Source organism: Petaurus breviceps, unplaced genomic scaffold (genome assembly GCF_028583685.1).
Source record: "Petaurus breviceps papuanus isolate PSGF00001 unplaced genomic scaffold, PetGlider_PUasm1.0 90035, whole genome shotgun sequence".
NCBI classification, from domain to species: Eukaryota; Metazoa; Chordata; class Mammalia; order Diprotodontia; family Petauridae; genus Petaurus; species Petaurus breviceps.
In genome coordinates this window covers 168698-194460 of record NW_027187165.1, presented here as the reverse complement: position 1 = coordinate 194460, position 25763 = coordinate 168698, and the positions used below count along the sequence as shown (strand labels likewise).

The 25763-nt window shown below is 39.7% G+C and overlaps 1 protein-coding gene and 1 pseudogene across 1 annotated transcript in view; both read right to left on the bottom strand.

Moving 5' to 3' along the window:
* Window positions 1-25763, bottom strand: part of DIAPH1 (diaphanous related formin 1) — an 82703-nt gene that overhangs the window by 10734 nt on the left and 46206 nt on the right. The window contains exons 19-26 of the mRNA XM_069107375.1: window positions 7403-7501; window positions 4283-4377; window positions 2968-3069; window positions 2437-2676; window positions 2170-2299; window positions 1163-1286; window positions 795-960; window positions 556-691 (exon numbers count right to left, since the gene is read on the bottom strand). Coding sequence (XP_068963476.1) covers window positions 556-691; window positions 795-960; window positions 1163-1286; window positions 2170-2299; window positions 2437-2676; window positions 2968-3069; window positions 4283-4377; window positions 7403-7501 — 1092 coding nt within the window. The remainder of the gene's footprint in view (window positions 1-555; window positions 692-794; window positions 961-1162; window positions 1287-2169; window positions 2300-2436; window positions 2677-2967; window positions 3070-4282; window positions 4378-7402; window positions 7502-25763) is intronic.
* Window positions 4427-7396, bottom strand: LOC138176590 (protein C1orf43 homolog pseudogene; annotated as a pseudogene).

Below are 25763 nucleotides of genomic sequence, written 5' to 3'. Positions count from 1 at the left end.
AAGGGAGGGGTGGTATTGCTACCACAAAGGACTTGGCGGAGGCCATCTTAGAGATAATGTAAGCAGAGGTCTGCAGTGTGTGAGAGGAGACCAGGGAGCTCCTAAATAGGCAGAAAGAAGCATGTTTTACAATAACGCTAAGGTCACTTAGTAACAAGGGAACATGAATGGGAGGAGGTTGTATGATTAAGAAGATAAGGTACAAAGAAAAATATTTAAAAAGAGGAAAATATTGGAAATCTATAAGAGAAAATTAGAGCAAACATAAAACTGATCTGAGGAACTGTGCTAAAAGCTCCATTAAAAATCCAGCTGTTGGGGTGGCTAGGTGGCCCAGTGAATAGAGCACCAGCCCTAGAGTCAGGAGGACCCAAGTTCAAATCCAGGCCTCAGATACTTAATACTTACTAGCCGTGTGACCTTGGGCAAGTCACTTAACCTCAATTGCCCTACCTTCCACCCTCCAAAAAGGAAAAGAAAAAAAAATCCAGCTGTTTTTTCTGCCCAAACTGCAACTCCTGAACATCCTCCCTATTCCTTGTTCTCTCTTCATACCTGCATTCATGTCTATCAGCTGCTCTCTCTTCTGCTGTTTCTCTAATCGTTCTTTTTCTGCCTTTTCTTTGGCTAGCTTTGCTCGACGCATCTTTTCCTCAGTCTCCCGTCGCTTTTGGTTCTCCTTCACGGCTTGCTATGAGTAAAAAACCATTATAATTAAGCAAACTGAGCTAATCTCTGGAAGAAAAATCCCCAGGTCGTCTTGATTTGGAGGCAAAGACTGTTTGTTTGCTCACCAGAAACATATTCCTGAAATTGTTTAAGTCCATGAAGAATTCTTCCACAGTCATTTTCTTGGGATCAAAGAGGAAATAACCTCCTAGTTCTTTAAAGAGGGTCTCCATATTAGAATGCATCAACCGCAGCTTGTTATATTGTTCTTGGGCATCCTTTACAAAGCTGTGAGGCCAAGGAGTCAAGGACCAGAACCAAGAAACTAATAGTCTTGCTTCTTTGGACTCTTCTTTAACTATACACTCCTGCAGTAAGGGGCAGCACCAATCTCACTAAAATGTGTTCCATACTCTTCCTCCTGAGCCCCACAGATATCCCCCATTTATTCCCCTTTGAATTTTCCCCCCTTCACACTCCTTGAAAGGATATGGTCATTTTCTCCACAAACTTGTCTTTTTCATCAGTAGCAGCTGGGAAGTTCTGAACATCTCGTTCTACATCTGAAATCTGCTTTTTCATTAGATCCAGGTTCTTCTGTAAATTCTCAGCTGAGACTGCATGAGATAGATGGGGTAACAATGAACTTAGAGGTTCAATGAATAATAAACTTACAATCCTGAAAGGATCTTAGCCTAGCAGAGTAACTCTTCAAGTCAGTGAGTTTCCCCTTCCTAACTGCTCCAGGTACTCGATTACATTTAATTCAGCACTTTAATGTTTGGCCTGACATACCTTTTGATTGCTCTCTACTGTGTGCAAGTCTTATCTTTCCATTAAGACTTTAAGCATCTATCTTGATGACTAGAATTATGTCATGAATTTATGTGACAAATTCCAACACCTACAGCGATACAAAAATCAGAAATAGTCCACAAATACATGCTTAACTGAATTAACTGAGCTCCTGTGGTCTTGGCCCTATGCCTGTTAGAGGAATAGTGTTTAAGAGTAGGTAGACCTTGCACAGAAACATATAGCTAGGATAAAGTGCTACCTGTATAATATATTGGATTACTTTTACTCTCAGAGAAAATGAGTAGTAGAATCAGCTTTTCCTTCAACAGAAGGCTGTTTTCTCTGCCTTCTTCCCAGATAGCTATGTCTTAACTTCTGCCAAAAAAGTGTTATGTTTTCTGAGTGGGAAAACCAAGAGAGTTGAGGTCTTAGGACTAAAAACAAGTGCTTTTCCTCCAGATGACTTTCTTTTCATTGTGCTGCTAAATATTCTCCTCAATTTTATACACAGAAGCAAACCCCTCTCCACTTTATATTTTCACTATGGACTCATGTCCCCTGAACATCACCCCTAGACCCAAATGTATTCATTAGCTTGAGACTTAATGCACTCTACAACCAAATGATCTCTACTTCCCTCTCCAAGCAGATACTTGGCAGCGCCCTATGCCAACTTATAGTCTTTCCCCAGTCTGTCCTCACCTCTGCTAGCCTTCTCTACGTGAGTTAACTCATCAGGGAACTTGAGGACCTCAGGATAGCTGTTCTCACACATTTCAGCCAAGAAATGCAGCAGTGTCATCTTCTGATCAGTGGATTTGGTGTCACGAAGCTGAGAATAAGAATGGCTGTGAGCAGGGGAACAGACTGGAAACCAAAATCTCCCTCAGCAGATTGTAGCCCCTACTATTTGACCCAAAGGTCTAGAAAACTGCCCTGGTCTCTCTCTTCTCTGACTCCCATTCTTACCTTGCAGAGAAAACTAATGTTGAAGCCAAAGGCACCAGCATTCCTGGAGCCAGCATTCATGTAGTTGCCCACGAGCAGGGTTATTTCCAAGAGGCTAGAAAAGCTCTCACTCTTTCGTACCTCTTCACAAGCAGCTGTTACAGAAACAATCTCTGGCTTGATATTTTCTACCTGCTCGTTGAACTGCAGCTTGAAGAGGATAGCATTGAGTCGGGGTCGAAGGCGGGGCACGGTGCCCATCTGGTAGGAAGGACAAAGGGGGCTAGATCATAGCCAGGCAAAGAAATAGTAGCAGGACAGAGGTGAAGATAAGGGAGGCAGGCTTCCAAACCACTGATCAGGAACAGAATCCCAAAGCAGAGTAAAGGAAAAAATACTAAGTCCAGGTTTAAGACAGAGCAAGGCCAAAAGGGGGAAGGGAATGAAATGGTCACTCACAACGGATGTGTGTGTAGGTGGACAGAGAGCGACAGACAGACAGACAGCTTCTCCCACTGGGGTAAAACGCCCACTGCTTTAGGCCTCACTCACCACTACACCAAACTGTTCTGACTCAGCCAGATCATCATATTCATCCTTTAGTTCTGACAGCATTTTCAGCTGCTCTGGCTCTGGCATCTGCTTAATGAGGTTCTGAAAGAAAGAAAAAAAGAGAGAAGGCAAGAGAGAGGGAGAGAAGATGGGGAAGGGGGCAGAGAGAGTGAAACGATGGGGGCAGGAGGAAAAGAGAGGGAGAGAAGGGAGGGAAAAGAGGAGGGGTTAGTTTGCCTCATTCTGGCTGAGCATATCTCTTAAATTATCCTACTGATCCTATTCAATGTACAAGAAACTAGAGGACAGACTGCCTGACTAATGACATAGCCAACTCAAAAAATAAAGATTCATAAGAAATACTCTAAATCAGTAATATCCTTAAAAAAAGAAAACAACTATGATCAAGTTGGATTTATACTAAGAATGCAGATAGTTCAATATTAAAATAATTAGCGTAATAAAATGTCAATAATACAAACAAAATCATGCAATGGCAACAGATGCACAAAAAGACTTTAATAAAATTTAATACTCATCTATGATAAAAAAAAAACACTAAAAAATATTCATGGAAATAACAAAAAATTTACCAGAAACCAAGAGGTAACATTCTTAATGAAGCAGAATGAAAACAGGATGCCCCCCACTTGCCATAACTTTTTTTTGACAAATTTTATCAATAGTAATAAAATAAAAAAAGAAATTAGAATTCAAAATGGCAAAAGGAGGATGCTAGGATGACTAACTTAGTAAATCCAAGAGATTCAACTACAAAAAAAACCCAGCTTCACCAAAATGGGATTTAAAAAATCACCACACAAAATTATTAATATTCCTATATAAAACTACTAACCAAGAAAAGTTATAAAATAAAGATCATTTAAAATGTATATTTGGAAATTAATTTATCTAGCCACATGAAGTACTTTTTGCTTATGAAAAAAAAAAAAAGAACTAAACAACTAGAAAGGTACTTAATATGAAGGGACCTGTGATCTTATCCAAGTGGGAAGGGCTCTGGGAGAGGAATGCCCTGTACAAAAGCAGTTGGACACTTTCTCTGCAACTTAAGAATTTTATAGAGTTGCTCAGGGCCCTGAGAGGTTAAATAACTTGCTCATAATCACAGTTAGTATTTGCCAGAGGGAGGACTTGAATAAAGGTCTTCCTAGCTCCAAGGCTAGTTCTCTCTCTACTGAAATATTTTGCTTCTTCTATGTTAATATAGAAGAGAAGCAGGGGAAAACACTAAAATTTATTTGCAGATTTAATACTAACCAGACCAATACAATTAAACTATCATCTTACTCACCTGCACCATAGATTCTGTCAGAACAGCCTCATTCACCTCCAAGATGACAGTTTTGATCTCCTGATAGGGCATACGAAAAGAACCCAGGAAGATTGCTGCAGGAAAATGAGAAACAAGATGTTCCTTCCATTCTCTTCCTCTTCCAATCCCTCCTATATACTGCTGCTAGTATATATTTTTGTTTACTTTTACAACTGTTTTATTAAACAACCAGTTTATAAAGTCAGACCAGTGCAGTGACTTATTGGAGGAACATGAATTCCCTTCATTCACATCTTGATCCATAGCATGTAAAGGGTAAGACAGTACACTAAACACAACACAAATCTCAACAGGGCTTGGTTTAAGTGCAAGACTTTGCTCCAGTCCGCACTTTTCACTCTACAACTTTAAATGACATGACTATGGGTTAGAGTCTCCATCCAAATGGGAAAGATAGGGGCTCTGTGGTTTCTATCTAATATCATAAGTACCCCCTTCCCCATTCCCACTAACCTATTTAGGATAAAACTGACCTTGGGGGAGAGCAAAAAATAACCATGATCAAAAACAAGTGGGGTAAGGTAAGCAGGAAGTGAAACGGACAGGAAAAATATGTGGATTCAACTCCATAAAAAAGCTATTAGAAAATAAAAAGTGCTATTAGAGGTGGAAAGAGGGCCTCATGGAACTTAAGTTCTCTAAGAGACCAGAGAGATAAGCTAAGGAAGGATCTCCAAGGCACACATTTCAAGAATTCTGAATATAATGGTATCAGTGCTGTCCAATGTTGCTGTCTCCTGCCCTAGAGTAATCTCTGGGCACTGAGACTAGACGCTCCTCTGGCAGCCATGTTGGCTATAGCTATCCCCAAATTCAGTCAGAGGGTGCTCTCGTGTGCTGTAGTTATCCTTAAAATTCTTCAGTTCCAGAAAGTGGTTGGCTCCTTTACTCTTTTGGCTGTAAAGTTGTTGGGGAGGAAACTTCAGAAGAATATGTTAGATCCTTAACTGTCAACTGGTACTGCCAAAGGAGCTCTCACAACAAGTTTTGACAGTGGCAAGCAGTTCACTCAGTGCTTCCTGATAGTGCAGATATTCAGTCTAGCTAAAGATTCCAATCCCATATCGACTTGTCTCATCCATCTAGCAGGGTATCAGTGAGAGCTTTGAAGACACCCTTGAAGGAGGTACTCGTGTTCTGAAGTTATAGCAGATAAGAGCATCAGGGAACAAGGATGCTGACCTTCTGAATGGAATGGGATCTCAGAGGCATGAATGTCATCCAATGCTTTCATCCTGTACAGGTAGCTGTAGTAATTGATTTCCTGGTGTCTCCAGCTGCTAAAGTCTAGTATCACCCTCTTCAAGAAGCTGGAGTTCATACTTTACATCCTGGACCTTGCAGAGTTGATGTCAATCTCTTCCTTCAGATCCCTGAGAACTCTGTGCTCCACAGGGACATAAGGGCCTCTTTGAGACTTCACAGCAAAATGAATGGTCTGCCTCTTCACAAAAAGGAATAGCAGCACAAATATCAAGCTCCTGTAGGCCATCACCAGCACCATGTTCGTCCTGGACAACCAGTTACTGCCAGACACCCTGGCCTCCATCCAGCTTCATTAGCTTGGACTCTGTAGTAGTGAGGGTCCGAGGGTTCCTTGGTGCTTCCCAGCTATTTCCTTATGGGGGAAGTCAAAGCTGGGTCCAGTCAGAAAACATGGTGGCCAGGAAAAACACAGGAAGTCTTCCTAAAATACTGCTTTTATTCTATCATGATTCAGCTCAAAAAACTTTAATGGCTCTTCATTGGCTATAAGATAAAAGTCCAAACTCTTTGTCCTGGAATTTAAAGACCTTTATGATCTGACCCCAACCAATCTGCTCAGTTTTAGTTCCCACTGCCTGGTTACATTAACCCTGCCTTCCAGTCAAACCCATCTATCTGCCATTTCCTGAACATCCCTTCCCCATCACCATATCTTTGCTATGGGGATGTCCTACTTCCTCTGTGCCTTTCTAAATCATGTCCATTCAAGTTCCAGATCTAATCTTATTTGTCAAACTACCTGATTCCTCTTCATAGCCCTTACTATCTATATCACTCATTTGGAAATAATATATTATTTGGTGGTATCTCTTTTAGGGCAGGAGAGTGGAAAGACCACTAGCTAGATCTGCATTGGGGAAACTGGGGCTGGAGTTTACATTTATTAGCAGTGCAACCATGAACATATCACATCCCCTCTCTGAGTCTTGTTTCCTTATTATTGTGAAGAAAATACTTTGTCAGATGGAAGATGTTGGAGTTATGCTTTTTGAAAGCAAGGAGTTTCATTTTTTTTTACTTCATATTCCTAATGCCTAGTATAATGCCTCACACAAACTGTCTTAATACATGCTTGCTGAGTTGAATTGCTACTATAGTTTTTTCATATATGAATGGCATGCCTCTTTAACCACACTATAAACTTTTTGAGAATAGCAATTGTCTTTTACATTTACCTTTTTGCATCCCTTATAGCACCTAACATGATGCCTTACACAGAAATGTTCAATATTTCTTGGTCATACAATCTGAGGTCAGGAATTACATATATGTTTACTACAGCTTTCTATACACCATGTTCTCATATCATAGCACAAATCAATTTCCATCCTAACCTTTAGCAACCTCTTATTTGCTTTGTAGTGAAATTTCTGACCCAAAAGTTCATTTTGGAAGCAGAGAGGATAATTAATTTTTAAACACTAGGATAGATCAAACCTCAAGCATTACTTTGAGCTCATTCAGACTAAAATTAAGCCAGTGGCTCCATTTAAAGAAAGTGTCCCCAGTACAATGAGAAAGACAAGGATGTGAAATAAGTAGGTGGAAATTCCAAATCTGGAATCACAGAATCTCAAAAATAGCAAGGATCTCAGAGGCCTCCTCGTCTACCCTTGCCTGAACAAAAATGTCCTCTATAATATCCCTGACAAGTGGTCACCCAATTTTCAGTCCAAGATATCCTAGGGAAGGAGGGGGAAGCTCCTGAGACAGTACATTCTGGACTACTTTAATTATTAGGTACAGGTGAAGCTGAGTTGCTAGGAAGCTATTCCCCTTCATCTTGCAAAAGTAGATCACAGTTATACTTACAGAGATTCTGGGCTGTTTTTGAATCCAACACCTTCAGTTCTTTTACTTTTTTCTTCTGCACTGCCTTCTTTTCTTCTCCACCTTCCTGATCCTTCTTGGCTTCAGAGAAAGATTAGAAAGCTAGGATTAACAAGGTAACCAAATTCTGTCACTGAGAAGTTTCGATTTACAGAACAGTTGGGGAGATTATTAACTGCCCTTGTACAGTGATAGCTCTGATATAAAAGATTCTGGAAGTGACTGCCCAGGGACTCTGTGAATATGATTAACCTACAGAAGGAATCCTAATGCCTAAATATCAACTTGTCCATAAAACATATAGAGAAAGGGCAAAAATGAGTTCTTTGAAAATACTATTTCCCCTTTCCCATTTCTAAACACTACTCAGCTTTCCACATGCATGTCAAATCCCATCTCCTCTAGGAAACTTTCCTTGACTATACACTAACCTAAAGGAACCTCTCTTTTCTTTCAATTCTTACTCTACTCATTGTAACATTAGCTTAGCAATTAAAATACCCTATTAAACCTCTTAAATAGCTGTCTTGAAAATTTCTTTAAATCCTATATATTACCATTATCCCTTCCACATCACGACTTTCCCTATCACAGGTGCAATATATCACAAATTACACAGGAATTTGGAAGTTTTGCAGAAGCCACAGAGGACAGAAAAAAAGTTTAGTAAATCAGAAATGCATAGAATATATGTATGCTATTGTATAATAAAAACATATCTTTTAATATAATAATTCAAACTTCTCTGGTACAAAAAAAGGGGTAAAAAAATTTCATGTAGATTTTCCACAGTGGATGGTGCCACACCCCTAACCCTGCAATGTGGAAGGGATAACTATACTTCTAAACTTCACATGTTTATATTCCTCCTATCACCAAATCCATTATAGATTCTACTCCTTTATGGCAGGTTCTGCATCTTCTACTGCTTTTTATAAGCACAACAGACACTTCATAACAAAAATAAATTATATTCACAAACATTTTAAGGTTTACAAAGTGCTCTACATACATTGTCTCATTTGATTCTCACAATAACCCTGTGAGGGAAATACTAGAAGAATTATTCTCATTTTACTGATGAGGAAACTGAGGTTCTGAGAAGCTGAGTCAATAAACATTCACCACATGCCAGACACAAAGAAAGGCAAAAACAATCTCTGCCCTCAAGGAGCTCACTGCCTAATGAGGGACACAACATGCTGACAACTATGTGCATATAAGACACAGACAGGGGAAGTGGGAGGTAATCTCAGAGGGAAGAAGCCAGGAAAGACTTCTTGAAGATCAACTGGAGGCAATGTGGTAAACGGCAAAGAACACCAGTTCTAAATCTAGGCTCCTACTGTTGCCTTACTTATCTTGGTTTGAATTTGCCTCAACTCACACAACTAGTGTCAGAGGAAGGGTGCAAACCCAAGCCTTGACTGAAGTCCAGTACCCTTTTCACTGTACTATATTACCCACCTTAACATTGAGGAATGGAGTAATATTCTTTTAAAGTTTTATTTATGCCTTTTGTAATCATGCAATTGTCCCCAATATCTACCCTTCCCCACCAAAAACAAACAATTCTATTACACTAACATACCACAATATGTTCAGTCGTTGAAAAGGGTACCAACTTTATTTCTAGATTTTTTGCCACTACAAAAAAGGTCTTCTATGCATATTTTGGCATGTCTGGTGATGAACTATTAATTAAAGATAACTAAGGAAGTGTACCAGAGTATGTGGAAACACTTAGGAGAGGGAAGCATAGATATTTACTTCCAGGGAATTTTGGAGAAGGCAGGGCAGACTGGTCTCTCTCTCAGCACTCTGTCATTTTGGTGTCCCTGAATTTCTGATAGCCTGCAGTAATTCCAGTGTCAGCATTTGTATTTTAACATAACTCCTAAATCGGTAACAAGGACAAGATTTAAGATAGTGTCCATGTCAATTCTGAGGGGTATCCTCAACACTGACCCTCTAAATTACAACTGTTACTGGAACTGAAAATTCAGAAAGCTTATGGATGATAAAACACTTTTGTCACTGTTCAGACTCTAACTTCCCATTTCCACCAGAGCAGGAAGAACAACCTTGTATAGAGGACTCCTGCTGTGCCTCACTGATGATGGAATCAAAAGAGGAAAAGCTGAGTAATTCTAGTTCCAGAAATCATATGAAATTTCCAAGGGACAGAAGTCCAGAGATATGTGGTAGCAACATTAAAGAGAGGAATTTTATTTGGGAGTCCTGCCAAAGACCTGAGCTGCCTGGGACTCTTCCAGGGTCCACAACGGAGAAGAGAGGCTTTGTACCATCTTGCTAACTCTCTGGCAGTATGTGGTATCAGCATCCAGCTGCTGAAGCCCTGACCTATTCTGTAGATATGAATTACTTTGGGGTGGCCAGGTAGCACAGCGAGTAAGAGCACCAGCTCCAGTGTTGGGACGACCTGGAGATCGAATCCCGGGCTCAGACACTCAGCACCACACCCAGAAATAACTGGCCATGTAAGCTTGAGCAAGTTACTTAACCCCGATTGCTTTTAAAAAAAAAAAAAAGATATGAATTACTTTGCTGATAAGAGCATCAGCTCTCAGATAGGGCAACTGGCCAAATCTAGTCTTCCTAAGCAACCTTTGCTGATCCCAATGCCCTCCTCCTAATGTGTACTGCTAGCCTTGCCAAGAAATCAGCTCCTATAGCTTCCCACTCTTAGCCTGTGCACTCCTGGGGCTAGAAAGCAGAATGCTTGCTTCAGTGGCTAAAAATCAGAGTCACTGACCTACTTCTGAGTAGTTTAACAAGACCAGTTTGACAAGCAGTTTAGCTAAAAGCTTAACATCTTTAGCTCATCCTATGAACCTAAACCACTCTCAGGAATTATATAGGCTAAGAAAATGGACAAGGTTAGGGTTCAGGGACCTCATGATGTCAGAACTAACCTAACCTCTTATTCCCAAGAGATTTCACTATTATTTATCAAAGCAACACCATGAGCCTAGCAGCCCCCAAACTACAAGCAACATTGAGCTCTGGCAATACAGCAGGAGCTGCTCTCACAATAGGGACAATAATACCACTAAGGGAATAAGGGACAATAAAGGATTTGGAAGGTAGTCGGTGCCCAGATATTACATAGTTGACAGGCTAAGAATTCTGTAGATATGAAAATGTCCCTTTCTGGTCCTAGGTCCATGACAAAGAACTAGTTCTGATTTACAAACCATTTTCCAGATTTTAGAGAACATGCTATAATCATGGCAGAGGTGAAGGCTACAACCTTTTTTTCTCCCCTTTTCAGTAATGCACTCATCTCTTCTATACCTCCCACCTTCCCAAAAGATTCCAGTTCTTTCTTCCTCTGTGAAAAAATATGATGGCACACTATACCTCAATGTGACGAGGAGACATCTAGATTTATCCCTCTGCATCCCAATGTACTAAGAGGATCTCCCAGCAGGAATTCAATCTGCATTCCCTGATTTTTCAAGGCATTTATTTATATATTATTTATTTATTCAAGGCATTCCTATACTACTAGCAGAAGATGAAGTCTCCTAGGGTAAGCCTATGATTTAAAGGTCCGTGGCTCCTCTCCAGAGGGGCCTGAAAGAAGAGAGGGTCTGACACAGAATGTTAATTCCTGCTGTATGTAGGCATCTAGGTGGATAGAGACATTGCTATTCCAGAAGGCATCTATCAGTCACACACCTCCCTGCTTTTAGGCTTTTCGAGAAAGGACTTGCTCCTTCTGTTGCCTAGGAAGCCGGGTGCCTGCAGTGAGGTGTGTCCCTGATGAGCAGCAGCTGAGCAGAGGAGAGGAAAGCTTTGCCTCAGCTTGTTTCCCTCTCCTCCCCCTCCCCACCACAGACTCCTCCCTTACTAAGTCCTTTTTTTCCTGCGTCACAAACACAAAATGGAGATATTCAGGGAGGAAAACAATCTGTATAAAATGGCTGAATGCAGCAGAACCAGGCAGCTAAAGAGAAGCACAAGGACACCCTCTGCTGTCCAACCTGGCAAACTACCTTCCTTTAGTTCTCATTCTGTGCTTCACAAAAAACCCAGCCTTCTTCACCCCCACCCCCAACCTCACAAAGGAGAAAAAGCACAGCACACAGACAAATTTTTGCCATGTACCCTCCAAACAGAGTTGTAAAAAGGACTCAGAAATTAGAATGTCTGACTCCCCAGTCCATTGCTTGGTCATGTTTTGTGTTAACAGACTTTCCATCCTTCCACAGAATGGAAAAGAAGCTAGACCAGGGCACAGAATCCCATCATTCCAATTCATGATCTAATAGCCTCTGGGAGCCCCAGGGTCACTGCCTTCATTTCCCCAGGAATTCCTGCTGCAGGCTCCTCTCAGTGAATTTTACAAACAGGAAATGGGGGAGTAAAGGATTGTCAGACATCCTGGAAACAAAATCCTCAAGGATTTGCCTGAACTGTAGGTGGGAGTGAGTCAGCAGAGAGGACCCAGGACAATGGGTAAATACTGCTGAGAACAGATTTAACCTGATGCATCCTTGGGACTGGGAACTCAGGTAAAGGCACGAAACCCTCTTGCCTAGTGAACAGAATGTTGAACTTGGAGTACAAAAAGACCTGATTTCAAATGCCACTTTTAATACTTTCTATCTGACAAGGAGGCAAATCACTTAAGCCCTCTGAACCTCAGTTTCCTCATCTGTAAAACAGGGATATTATCTTTAGTATCCTACAGCAGAGTGTTTTTGGGAAATTGGAGTGAGATAATGTATTTAAAGTGTTGTGTTGGTTTTTTTTTTAACTTCAAAATGCTATATAAATGCCAGTTATTATTATCAGTAGATATTACTTCCATATCTACCTGCTCTGCTTGGGATGATGTAAATGACAATGCCTAGGAGCTCAATATGGGAATGCCCTTAGTTTCCCTGTGACACAACTCCCGAGAATCCAGCCAGGCACCTCACAGCTAAATGGAACAATAGAGAAAAAATGAGAAAAGATCAAACAGGTATGTTTGGAAAAAAGGTTCAGAGTCAGCATTATGACTGCTTTGTTTCTACTGCCTTGAGAGTACCAACCTTGGACTCTCCTAAAGCAGGATCAAGTGATAACACCCACTCTATAAGCCTAAAATCACTCTAAGAAATAAAGGGACAGTACTTTGGAATCAATACCAAGACACCATCATGGGCATCATGGAAGAAACAGTCAGGAGCTCTCTAAAGGAACTAAGGGCCTTCCACTGAAATCAAAAGAGCTGCAAGTTCTCGTGGATCTGAGCCACATGACGCAATGAGATAAGGAATGGGCTCACAAGTGCTGCTGTAAGGAACAAAGAGTTCCCGAGTCCCAAGCCCTAGTGTAACAAATTGCCCATATGAAGAGTTCCCACTTTTATTCTTCATGCCTGAACACAGATGGAGGACTCAGGAATATCTGGTACATACTTAGTTACAGACAAAAATCATGCAAGTTTTTAGAAACAATATTTCTATAACTAATTTCTCTGCCAATTCAAATTCCCATCCCTCTGAACTGAACAGAATTAAAATGTTATGAGTAAGGGAGGTTGCAGGGAGGGACACAGAGAAGTGACAGAGCTGCGGCTGAGAAGCAGTAGAGAAAACATGTGGTCCTAAGGTTAAGGGAGACAAAGGTTGTCAGGCAGGATTGGGGGAGCACAAAGGTACATACAGATTGCAGAGAAAGCCTATTTGGTAGCTGGAATCTCCAGAAAATAGATGATCATTCAGACAATACAGTTATTCAGTCTCTCTCTGATACTTTCCCAGCACACCCAGGGTGACTCAATAAGGGAGTGCTGAGAACCTCTCAGTATCAGATTTGGGTAGGTAGGAAATAGAAGACCAGGCACTGCCTCAAGCAAAGACTGAGGTGTGTATCAGCAAAGGTGTGGACAAGAATCATCAGCTTATGTTATGTTGGGAACAACAGGACTGGAGGGCAGGAGTCAAGACTCAAAAGGAGACATGAGGAATAAAGCTCATTAATAAAGCCAGACTGAGGTTTGGGGTTGGGGGGGAAAGCTGAGGAATGAAGAGACCCAAAAGACCAAGCACAGCACAGCCCCAGGAAATTCATCACTACCCTTCTTTGTTTTAATTCAGTATTTCTTTTTATCTAGGTCATTCCTTTCTCAAATCCTTCAGAGACCCGAAGTAAACACTCCCTTTCCTTTCACAAGGGTAAACAGAAATATATTTCAAATGAGGTATGTAAAAGGTGATAAGCCTACATGATAGCATTATGCTCCTGTCTCATTCTTCCTTTCTCACACATGGAGCTCTGTAAACAGACTATAAATTCCTCATAATTCCTTTGTAACTAAGGGTCCTAAAATCACCCACCCCCATTTTATTCCCAGTTTGGAAAGCAGTAAGGCACAAGTCTTAAAGCATGAAAAAAGAGAACAGATGGAGAAAGCACCCTGCCCCCAGCCTGGCTCTGCTGATGCAGCTGCTTGTTTTTGTCATAGTCCTGTTTTCTTCCCTTCTTTGTTCCTGAGGTGGAGGCCAGGAAGAGGAGGGGGGAGCGGGGGAGCGGGGGAGGAGAAAGGGGGGTTGCCTCGTCACTGCAGATACTGAAAATCACCTGATACTCTCCTCCAATCCCTAGCCTCTGACTTCATAATTTGGAACCTGAGCCAAAGTAGCTCAACTGCGCTCGCCCCGTGGCTGAAAAGAGCAATGCAAGAGAAGAAGAAAAGGATGAAAAAGCAGGGAAAGGTGTTGTGTGGGGGGCTTTGGAGCAGCTCTCCTGTCCTAATGGTGTCCTAAGGAGAAAGAATAAAAAAGCTTACCCTTTTCTGGGCTGACCTTTACAAAGAGAGATGTCCATGGCACTGAGGGCAAGGCTAGGATGACACAGGAGCTCAAGAAATGCTTCTGCGCTGCTCTGGGCCCCTGCAGCACCTTCTGCACCCAGACCCCTGGGCTCCAAGAGGCTTTGGGGGCATCTCATCAGTTGCAAGGGGGGCAGGGGATCTGGACAATATAGTCTAGAGTCTCTGAGCTTTGCTTGGCCTTGTTCTTTTATCAATTGAGCTCTCATCCTGCCAATAACAGGACAGGGGCAAAATGAAGAAAAGTTTCCTTAAGAGGGTGGTGAAGTTGAAATAAAACTCTGCCCCTGACTCCAAGAACCCAGGGCTTCAGGGAGAAAGCTAGCAATCAAGAAGGCCCTCTTTTCATGGTGCCCTTTTAGCCATAAACCTAAAAGGCTGAAAGATTCTAGTCTGTGCCTGGAACCCATACCTTTAAAAATCAGACTTGAGTTAAAATTCTTCTCCATAGCATGGGGGAACAACTTCTGCCCTGGATGCTGTGGGGTTTTCATTCAAGGGACAAAGTTCACCAAATGCTAACAACTCCACATTCCCTAAGCCCAAGAGATGTTTAAGACTCTATAACCAATAAAACCTAAAGGAGGCTACATAAACAATGATACAAGACTTCACTCAAAGGCCTTAAGAGAGGCTCAATTTATGTTTTTTAATGTTCTCAGTATCTAAAAACTTGTAGGAAAACACAAAGTATAAATTTCCTCAGGAAATCCTCAGAAAGTATTTTGTCCATCAGGAAAAAACACCAAGAATTCTGTTTGGGACTTCTCACTGAACCTTGGGAAAGCATACTGGATGTGGAGCTAGGAAGACCTAGGTTAGAATCCTGGCTTCAACACTTACTAGCTAGAGGACTATGAGCAAACCCCAATCCCTGTAGGTCTCAGTTTCCTTATGTGAAAAATAGGGATAATAATGCCTTTACTAGCTGGGTGGTTGTAAAGCTCAAATGAAATAATGTATGTAAAGCACATTGCCAACCTTGAAGTGCTACAGAAATATCAAGTATTATTTTTAAATTGAGGTGAGGATAAAGGAGAGCCAAGACTATGTATACACACACACACACACACACACCCATACTTGACCTCAAATCTCAAACTTTCAAGTCAATGTTAAATCCAACCAGGATGATTGGTACAGGGAGAAAGGTGATCTGACAGAAGCCCAGGTAATCCAATGGCTTTAGGTATTGTAACTAACATGTCAAAATATCCTCAGAAATACCTGCAATAAATACAATCTACATGGCAAATGTTCTTGGCAGGTAATTCTGCAATCATCATTACTGAATATGTAGCGCAGGACCAAGCAAAAGTATTATGATTTTATCAGCAAGCCTGATGTTTTAAGATATGTTCCTATAAGAAATAGGGATTACTAAACTTAGGGTCAAAGGCACCCCCATACAAATATAAATTCTCATAGCAGTGTTCTTCCTCTCAAAAACAGCTCTGTATTCAGGTATACCAACTATGATGGGTCCATCAGATATCTCTTTTCTTCCCTAATCCTCAATGTTACACTTCTTAAAGCCCTCCTTTCTCCTTCTGAATACATCTCTGCATAGCTACTGTCTGGATCTTCTTGTCCATTTTCAGTTATTGAATATCTAAACAATTGTAGTGTTCTCCATGCTGATTTCCCAACCATTTCTAATCTCTTATGACCTCAATCATTTCAAAATATTGCCATTTAAGATATAGTCATTAATGATGGCTCTAATTACATGTATTTTCCAGCCCTCATTGGCACTTCTAGTGTTTCTTGTCAGTTTATTTTTCTGTGCAAGCCTGGCTCATGAAGGCCCTTCTTAGTCTATTTCCTCTGAGCAATTTTTTTTTCTCAATATCTTGTACTTCCTTAAAACTCCTCTATCTTCAGGAGGCCCATCTTAGTTAAGTTTATAGTAGTTCAAAGATAGGTGATAAAAATACAGGAGTATAATATGCCTAAGTAGAAATAAGCTCACTTTTTGACTCATAAAAATCTTTGCATTGTTAACATCCATCCTCTAAACTGTCAACTGCAAAGAAGAAATATACATATTTTGTACATTTTTAGTATATGACATTGATAACAAATGGGAACTCTGTGTGTATACATATATAATATATATGTATGCATGTATATGTGTGTATACACTTGTACATACATACATACATACATACATACATACATATCCCAATCTAGGAGAAAAGTTTAATCAATATCATTGAGAGAACAGTTTCTGGAATAGTAGGGAGAAGGAAATAGAAACTAAAGTCATGGTAAGTTTAACAAACCTTAATAAAAACTTAAATATTGAGGCTGGATGAACTATGAAGATATTTAGGCAGTCTGTGTTCTAGATTAGCAATAAATGAAAGCATCTTCTGATACTAAGTCTAGACTATGTGGATAATAGTAGGTGTAACACAGGCTATAAATTATGTAGCCCATGACATATGGAGTGGCAATATTGTGCCTACTGGACCTGCCTGCTGGGGTTTCCAAGACTGTGGAAGGCTCCTGGGGTAGGTGAGTGGAATGAAATGATATGAAGGAGGAGAAAAACATTAATGATCTGAACCATTATATGAACCATTATATAGAAGTGCTTTCTGAAGTTCTCTTAAGGGTAGCCTACATGAAATTCGGAAGGAAATATCTTAAAAATTGATGATCTTTGACTAAATATTCTTTGTAATAGAAAAAAGGCAGGACCTTTCTGGAAAGCAATCTGGAACTATGCCCAAAGGGCTATAAATACTTTCATACCCTTTGATCCAGCAATACCATTCCTAGGGTTATATCCCAAAGAGATCATAGAAATGGGAGAAAGACCCATATGTACAAAAATGTTTATAGCAGCTCTTTTTGTTGTGGCAAAGAATTGGAAATTAAGGGGGTGTCCATCAATTGGGGAATGGCTGAACAAGTTGTGGTATATGCATGTTATGGAATATTATTGCGCTATAAGAAACGGGGAGCAGGCGGTCTTCATATTTACCTGGAGAGGCTTAAAAGAACTGATGCTGAGTGAGAAGAGTAGAACCAGGAGGAATTTGTACACAATTACAGACACAACGTATGTGTGATGACCAACTTTGATAGACTGGACTCTTCTCAACAATGCAGGGATATAAGTCAATCCCAAAAGACGCATGATGGAGAGAAAAACGTGCATCCAGAGAAAGAACTAGAAAGAACTAAATTTATATCCAGGTGGAAGCAAAATACCTGATCTTTTTCGTTCTCTTATTTGATTTTATGTCCTCTTTACCATTTTTCATTCCAGCTGGTATAATCCATCCTTATAACCTGACCATTGTATAATGTGAAAGTACTTACAGATCCTATACTTGATTATAAGATGCCATGGGGGGGAGGGGAAGGAGGTGGACAAAATGTGAAATTCAAGGAATTGTGGAATTGAATCCTGTAAACTAAAAGGAAACAAATTAATAAATTAAAAATTGAATTAAAAAAAAAAAAGAAAAGAAAAAAGGCAGGACCACAGTGTTGTGGAAAGAAACTTAGACTTGGAGTCAAAAGACCTAGATTTGAGTCTTGGCTCTGATACTTATCAGACTTGTGACCCTTTGGATCTTGTTTCCTCTCTGAAAAATGGAGGTAACAATATCCTGCCTCTCAGGGTTGCTACAAGGCTCCGATAAGGTAAGTTAAAGTGCCCTGAAAATCTTAAAGAGCCATGTAAGTAGTGGTCACTATTATTATTGTCTACTTTACAAGGTTGTTGTGAGGAGAACACTTTATAAATGTGAGTTATCATTTTATCATTAATCAAGATTTTTCAGATTCTAAATATGGATAAGAAACAAAATACTATCAGTTAAGACTATAAAAATGTCCTCTGGTCTTTATGCCAGTAGGAAGCACTGATGTGCCCCTAAGGCCTGGCATAACAACAACAACAAAATATCTTTAGTATCTATGCCATAAAAAAAAAATCAAAATACCTACTTACATGGCCCTGTGAGACTATAGATGAAAAGGGGCAGCTCCCTTTTACAAAACAATAGAATGTCAGGGTTAGAAGGGACCTCCTGGGCTATTTAGTTCAACTTATACCTGAACAAGAATCTCCCCTACAATATACCTAACAGGCAGTAACTCATCCTTTACTTGATTATGTCTATTAATGAGAAGCATGCCATCGATCCCAGGGCAGCCTATTCCTGTTTTAGATAGCTCTAATTGTTAGGCTGCTTTCTTTACATCAACCTAAATTTGTTTCTCTATAAATTCTATTCCTTACTCTTAGTACTGCCATCTAGAACCAAGCAGAACAAGTCCAATTCCTTCTCTAATAAATACTAGGAGATCCCTATCATGATCATACTTGCTCCCTGTCCCATTCCGTCCAGATCTCTAGTTTGTTTTAATTGATCCTCACCTGGGGCTTTCATAAGACCCTTTACCCATCCAGTTAACCTTCCAGTTTGTCAACGTCCTTCCTAAAATGTGGTGCCAAGAATTGAACACAATGCTCCAGATGTACCCTGAGCAGAACACCATACAGCAGGTTTATCACATTCCTAGTGCTGGACAGTCTAAGATTTAAGACAGTCTTGGCTGGCATACCAATCAATCAATAAAGCATTCATTAGATTCCTATGATGTACCAGACATGTGTTAAACACTAATGACACAAAATGAGCTTCCTGTCTACTCAAAATCATTTTAGAAAAAACTTCAAAGTAGTTATCTACTTCCACTTTGTATTTATGAAGCTGATTTTCTGAACCCAAGTATTTCCAGGAAGACACCGAGCAGACTCTAACTTCCCAGTTTTTTTTTTTCCCTTAACTATCCCTCAATCATCCAAAGTATTTTCTGACAAGAAGCAGATTATACAGCCAGGAGTTGAATAAAGTCTCTGGAATTACTGCATCAGATTCTATACTAGAGAAACAAAAGACATCTAAATCAGTAATGAAATTGGTGAAATGTGCCACCTGGTGGTGAAAATATTAAGTGCACTCTGCATCAGGCCAATTCAGGTACTGAATTATTTCAATACTTTATGAATCTCTGACTTTGGCCCTGGGGGTACTCCCTTTTACCAATGCAGACTGGAAATCCTTCTACAATTTAGCATATGGTCCTCAGAAGTTGCAGGGACCAAAATATTTTGTCTTCCCTCAGTCAACTTCATGATGAGCCTCTCCAACCTTAGGCAGGGCCTTGGACAACAGACCACTCCTAGGCCTATATTCAGAGTTTGGTAGGTAACTTGCCAGAGCTTACACTCTGCTGGCATAACTCAGGGTCATCTTACACACCACAATGAGGTACTAGAGTAGGATTTTAGTGAAAAAAGTACTTCACTGCTCAAATTTTAAAAGGATTGCGACTTGAGCTGCCTTTTATCTGGCATCATGTGCCTCCTTTTGCTATCTGCTGTTGGTGAGTTTGCTGTGATAACTAGATAAGGACCTGGGCACCAGGGTGTTTGATCACCAATGCTCTTTCCCCCCAACCCCAGCACTATCTACACTCATCTACAAACACATAGCAAGAAACAACTAACTGCATGGAGGAAAAGAATGTAACTCAGACTAAAAACAGGCAGAATAGCCTGGAAAGCTGTTACAGCTATAGAAAAATGTAGGGGGTGATGACTTAAAACAATGACAACTCTCAGAGGCAGGCTACATGGGGAACAACAAGCAGACAGTTAGAATCACAGAATTTTGAAGCTATTTCAAATCTCCTATCTTTTTCAAAGAAGGAAAATGAAAAACTGAAGGGGTTAAGTGATGCTCCCAAAGTGTCACAGCTAGTTAGTGGCAGAGCTAGGACAAGACCCCAGGTCTCCTTACTGCTTGCCCAATACTCTTTCCATTCTGTGTCACCACTTCTTTATGGTCAGTACCTGTACTTAGGTTATCTCCTGCCTAAAACAGAATTTAACCCCTACAGTATAAAGAAGAGTAAGGAAGAAAAGATTTAAGATTAGTAAAAATTGTAAGAGCTGGATGTGTATATAATAGGTTGAGTACAAAGTCCCAAAGCAGGACCCATACAATGGAGCTAGATGGAAGGAAAGGATATTTTTATCATATACATGTACCCCCTGACACTTAAGGAAAGGATATTTTTCAAGGTCTACACTTACTCCTTAGGGAGAATGGTTCTAAATATTCCCTATAAATAAGCTGGATCTGAAAAGATACTGGGCATCAAATGGCAGAACTTCTGGAGACCTATTACTGTTTGTGGCACTCTTTTTAGAGGCAATATTGAGCCTAACACAAAAAGAGAAAAGAACTAGAGATTATGGCAATCTCCCAGTTCTTTCATTATTATAAGTCTGGCAGAACTATCTATTCTGGTAATTACTGACTGCTGAGTCAAGTTCTAAGCTTTACAGAGACTAAATAATGTATACGGGGCTGGACCATTTCAGGAAGCAGCCCTGTAGCCTGATGAGTGATCAGTATCTTTTGTATTTTTAAATTACAAGAGAAGTAACAGAAGGGGCCTGACACCCCTAAAAATTCTGCCTAATGAAAAAGTGTGTTAACTTGCTATCCAGGAAATTTGTCCAACTTTGCTTTTGTGTAAGTAGTCTGACCCTACTCCAATCCAACAGATGATCCAATAGAAAAGACAACCTGCAAAAATATAATCCTACAAAACTGGCATAAATAGGGAAATGTGTAGTCTAAAGATCTAAGCATAAAACATTGTTATGCCATGTCCTTACAAAATCTTGATCCTAAATAGCAAGTCTGCAGATTTAACTGAATAGTCCCTGTTGGGCGTGGAACTGGTTAGGTGCCACCTGGTGGACAGAAAGGAGAACACAGGCCAGAAGAAAAATGAAGACCCCTTTTTTGGAGGATCCCTTCCTACTATGGACCCCTTCTGAAGACTGGCTAGGCAGCTCCAAGGAAGCTAGAGTCAGACAGGCCTATCAGTGTTCTTCCTGGTCTGTGCACCTTGCCCTGAGATTACCTTAGGACACTGGCATTAGGAGATAACACAGCCTTGCTTCACAGCGGAGCTTCTTCCTCTTCCCTGAGTTATTTAAAAGGCCCAACCTTTCCTAAATTAGGTTCAAAATTTGAAATGCACAGGATCAAAGGATCCACTGGTCTAAAGCTGCAAGGGACCTCAAATGCTATTTAGTTTGAATTCCTCATCTTACAGATAAGAAGACTGACGACAAGGGAGGTTAGATTTTAAGTAACTGAGGGAACATGAACCTCACTATTTCAAAACTCAGAGAGCCTAAATGGAGCTGCTTATTTTATCTCTTCATAAAACAGCAAGTTTACACAATGGTTTGCTAAGTGTCAGGGGGTACATGTGTATGACAAAACAATGGCATCTGTGTCTCTCAAACATTGCTAGAAATTGAGGAGAGTGGACATGAGAAAGAGATCTATTTAATTAGCTTCCCATTCTACTCCCAGTAGATAATATATCTGGCGTTCAGCAAATGAAAGAAAACTGAATGGTCCTGGGGTGAACCTAATTAATCAGGGAAAACCCTAGAACTAGAACATACTGAACAATACAATCTTTGGAGGGCACAGGGCAAATCAAGTTCTATACCTTAGGATTATTACTATGCCAGGGGTTTTTAATTTTGTTCAGTTTTATTTCTGTCCTCCTTTCAGCCCAGGGGGCTTTACAACAGCCAATATTTTGTCAAACATTTGCTGAATAAACAAACATTTCGAACAGTCTCGTGTCATTTTTGGGATAATGATTTTTAGTGTTCCCCCTAAAACCATTCAATAAGTTTAACTGGAAGATATCTTAGCCAAAAGAAGAAAATTAAACATTCATTTCAATGGGATTCATGGAACCTAGGTTCTCAAAGCGAAAATATGGGAAGGGCAAAAGCCACCAAATTGGAAAAGCTTTTGGAATGAACCCTGTGATAGACTATATCTATTATCCAAGGCCAGCTCAGAAAATCTCAATCACCAAATTGGCTGCAAGGTAAAGAACTGGCTACAGGAATGGTCACAGAAATTTTCTATGACCTACTAAGTTGCTGGTGATCTTTGTGAATGAAAAACATTCATGCTAATAAAATGACAGATCCTTGAAATATTAGGATTAATTACTGCATAGGTATGAAATATACCTTAATGAAGATAACTCTGGATAATAAAAAGCTGAATTGTAGTGAGGCAAAAGTTATCATAGAGTTCTAAACAGGTCTGCTCTTTCTATTAAAAAAGGGGTCCTAGGATAGGCTATATTATTCTCTGACTTCCTTAAGATTAGAGAAAGAAAAGGTCAAGGCAGAAATATAGGTCAGTGAAATGGCAGTTCTAATAATGACTGCTGTCTGACAAATTTATTTAATCAGACTCACAAAATTTCAAAGGTTATGCTACAAGTTAAGGGTTGAGATGCAATTTTCCTGACACAGTACATACTTGATAGATGTTCAGCAGAAATCCCTAAACTAGGTCAGCCTCATTTACCAAGAACATCATGTAAGAAAGATGTGGGAGTCTCTCAATGAGGAATAAGATAAATTTCTCTAAGCTTAAAAAGGCATAGTTTTAGAGTCGAATGCCATTTTGATATCAATAGGTCCTTCTGCTAAGGAAATTGTACCTGATTTAAGATTTAACCCCATACAGTGAAACTCTAATGAGAATAATGCCACAAAAGCCCTAGTTTTAACTGATACCCTAACGAAGGGTATTTATAAATTTACTTCTGTCAAGTGCTTACTGAGTTCTTATGAGACTCAGAATTCCCTTAACACAATCTCTATATTATAACAGATAGAAGGATTAATCAAATTGCATCAGCACATCACCTAGCTCTGGAAAAGTCTCTGAACTCTAGGTTTAAAGATTCTAAACATGAGAAATAGAAAAGAGATGCCAAAAGGAGTCAGCATTCTTAAGAACACCAACCATTATCTCCATACTTCAGGAAGTGAAACACATAAGAATTTTTTTTCAAAGGGTATTATTTTGATTGAGAGAGGATTAGGAGAAGACTTATAATGAAGAGAAACATACAGAACAAGAAGGGTGATACAAGCTTTCTAAAAGAATTTCTAAAAATACTTATTTATGGAAATTTCTCTAAAACTTAAAAGTGGTCTGTGACAGAAGACACTTCAGTAGGAAATGGGAAAGGGCGGGGAGGGTCCAGAAGTTTTAGTTACACCTGAATAAAATTTTAGATTGCATCCATTTATCTTTAGTTCCATTAGTGTTATAGCATGTTGGAAATAAGTTAAAACAAGTCACTAAGTTCTGTACTCAATGAAATAGAATAGCATGAGTCATAGTTATTGGGTTTATCTTAAAAATAAGAGAATTACTACACTGTGGAAAACAAAAAGGACTGAAAAACCTGTAAATGAGCTGGTAATCACTGAAGTTTCCCTGGGAAAATCGATTTCCATTTTCTTTACATAAAGTATCAGAATGTAAAGTTCAAATTAGGTTTGTGTACTGGGTCTTCCAGACCAAGCAAAGAGGCAGAAGTCTGCATCAAGGAAGGAAAGGGCAATATAGAGACTAAAACCAGAGCTAGGAGCATGAGCTTTAGTCCACAAACAGTTCCAGATCCTGCCATCCATGTGGAAAATGCTAAAAGTATACTTTTGCCATATTTCAGCATTTCAAGAATCTGTGATTTGACAGATGAGGCATTCTGTCTGCCAACACTGATCATAACTCCTGTATGACTTAGTAGATGGTTTTTACGAAACTGCCATGACTAAAATATTCATTACTTTGTGTACAACAGTGACAAGGCTCTCTGAACTCCAACAGACTTGTCCTTGAACAGTAGACATAGAATTCATCAATAATTCTGTGCTCAAAACTTTTCTAATTTCATAGGATCTATAAGGCTTTCGATAAACCAGGCTTGCCTTCACATCATCAGGAGATCAGAGACCATCAGTTCTGGTCCAACTTTAGTCACAAAACTGGCAGTAAACTTGGTTCATAAAGGACATAAATATAGAACCTCATCACTGGAAATAGCTCCTTCATCACTCTGGGTGGTACCCAGACAAACTCACAAACAGAAAGACAGCAAGGAAAAAAAGAGAAAAAACTGAAATTAGCACTTATAGGAATTGGTGTCTGAGAATAGAGAAAGCAATAGAGCCACTAATTTTCTGCTTCAAATTTAGTTCCTAAATTGTAAACTAACTAGGGACAAATGGATGAAACAAAGTATACAATGAACAGGGAAAGCCACTGGACTTGTGTTTTCAGTTATCACTTTTCTGAAGTACATTTATGGATGCCTGTCATCTATAAGGCACTTAAAAGAAATCCTGTTAATTCAAATCTGCACATCTTCAGAACTATGGAATCTCTACATTTATTAGTCTGAATGATGGAATCTTAATAGTACCAAGTAAGTGAAAATGAAAGTTTTTACTCCTAAAAAGGCCAAGCCATAGCTTTAGAAAAGCTTAGTAGTGGCAGAACTAAAAAGAATTCCAACAAGCCAAAAACAGGTAAAAATGCCTCTTCTGACAGACAGAAAGCTAATACAGGAATAGATCCTAAGGTGATCATATGGTGGGGGAATTGAGTAGTGGGTAAAAAGGAAGTTTATCTCAGTGGACAAGAAGATTAAAGTCATTTTTCTTTGATAAAGATACTAAATGGGCCTCAGGGAACATCAGCACAACCTCTAAACTAAGGAAACCAAAGATAATTGTTATCCAGAACTTCAGCAGTGACAATGGCAGGAGGTAAAAGGTCACTTTGCCCTGAGGACTAGGGCAAAGAGACAAGACTAAACTCTGCCAGCTCACAGTACTATACAAATGCAAGTCACTTCTAAGAGCTACCAGAGGCACCAGCAGCCTGTCAGGCTCCTTACTGAGACAAATTAAAGTGAGATTTTGCCCCATCAGATCAAAGAAAAATTACAACTGTCACATTATAAATATACTAATTTTGCTTATGGGAGAAGAGTGTGCACTGGAACTATGCTTATTCATTTCACTCATCAGGGGTACACATGTATGTCTAGATAACAAAAACAAAGGAAGGAGATGAAAATGCCAAATTATAGGGGTGACAACTTCTAAACACTACACCCCAAGGAGAGATGACTAAAAATATTCCCCTCTCCTGCCACTTCCCACCCCATTTTAAGGCAGCAAAAAACCAGTATGTCCTTAGAAGGAAAAAAATGGGGAAATAGAGAAAAAAGAAGTTATTTTGTCATTGAGTTGTCTTCAGTCGTGTTCTACTCTTTGTGACCCCATTTGGGGTTTTCTTGGCAAAGATACAAGAATGGTTTGCCATTTCCTTCTCCAGATTATTTTACAGATAAGGAAACTGAGGTAAACAGGGTTAAGTGACTTGACCAGGATCACACAGATAGTAAGTTTCTGAAACCAGATTTGAACTCAGATGAGTTCAGGAAGATGAGTCTTCCTGACTTCAGGCCCAGTTCACTATTCACTGTGCCACCTAACTTCCCATAAAGAAGATAAATAAGCTTTTCTAAAATGCAATGAAA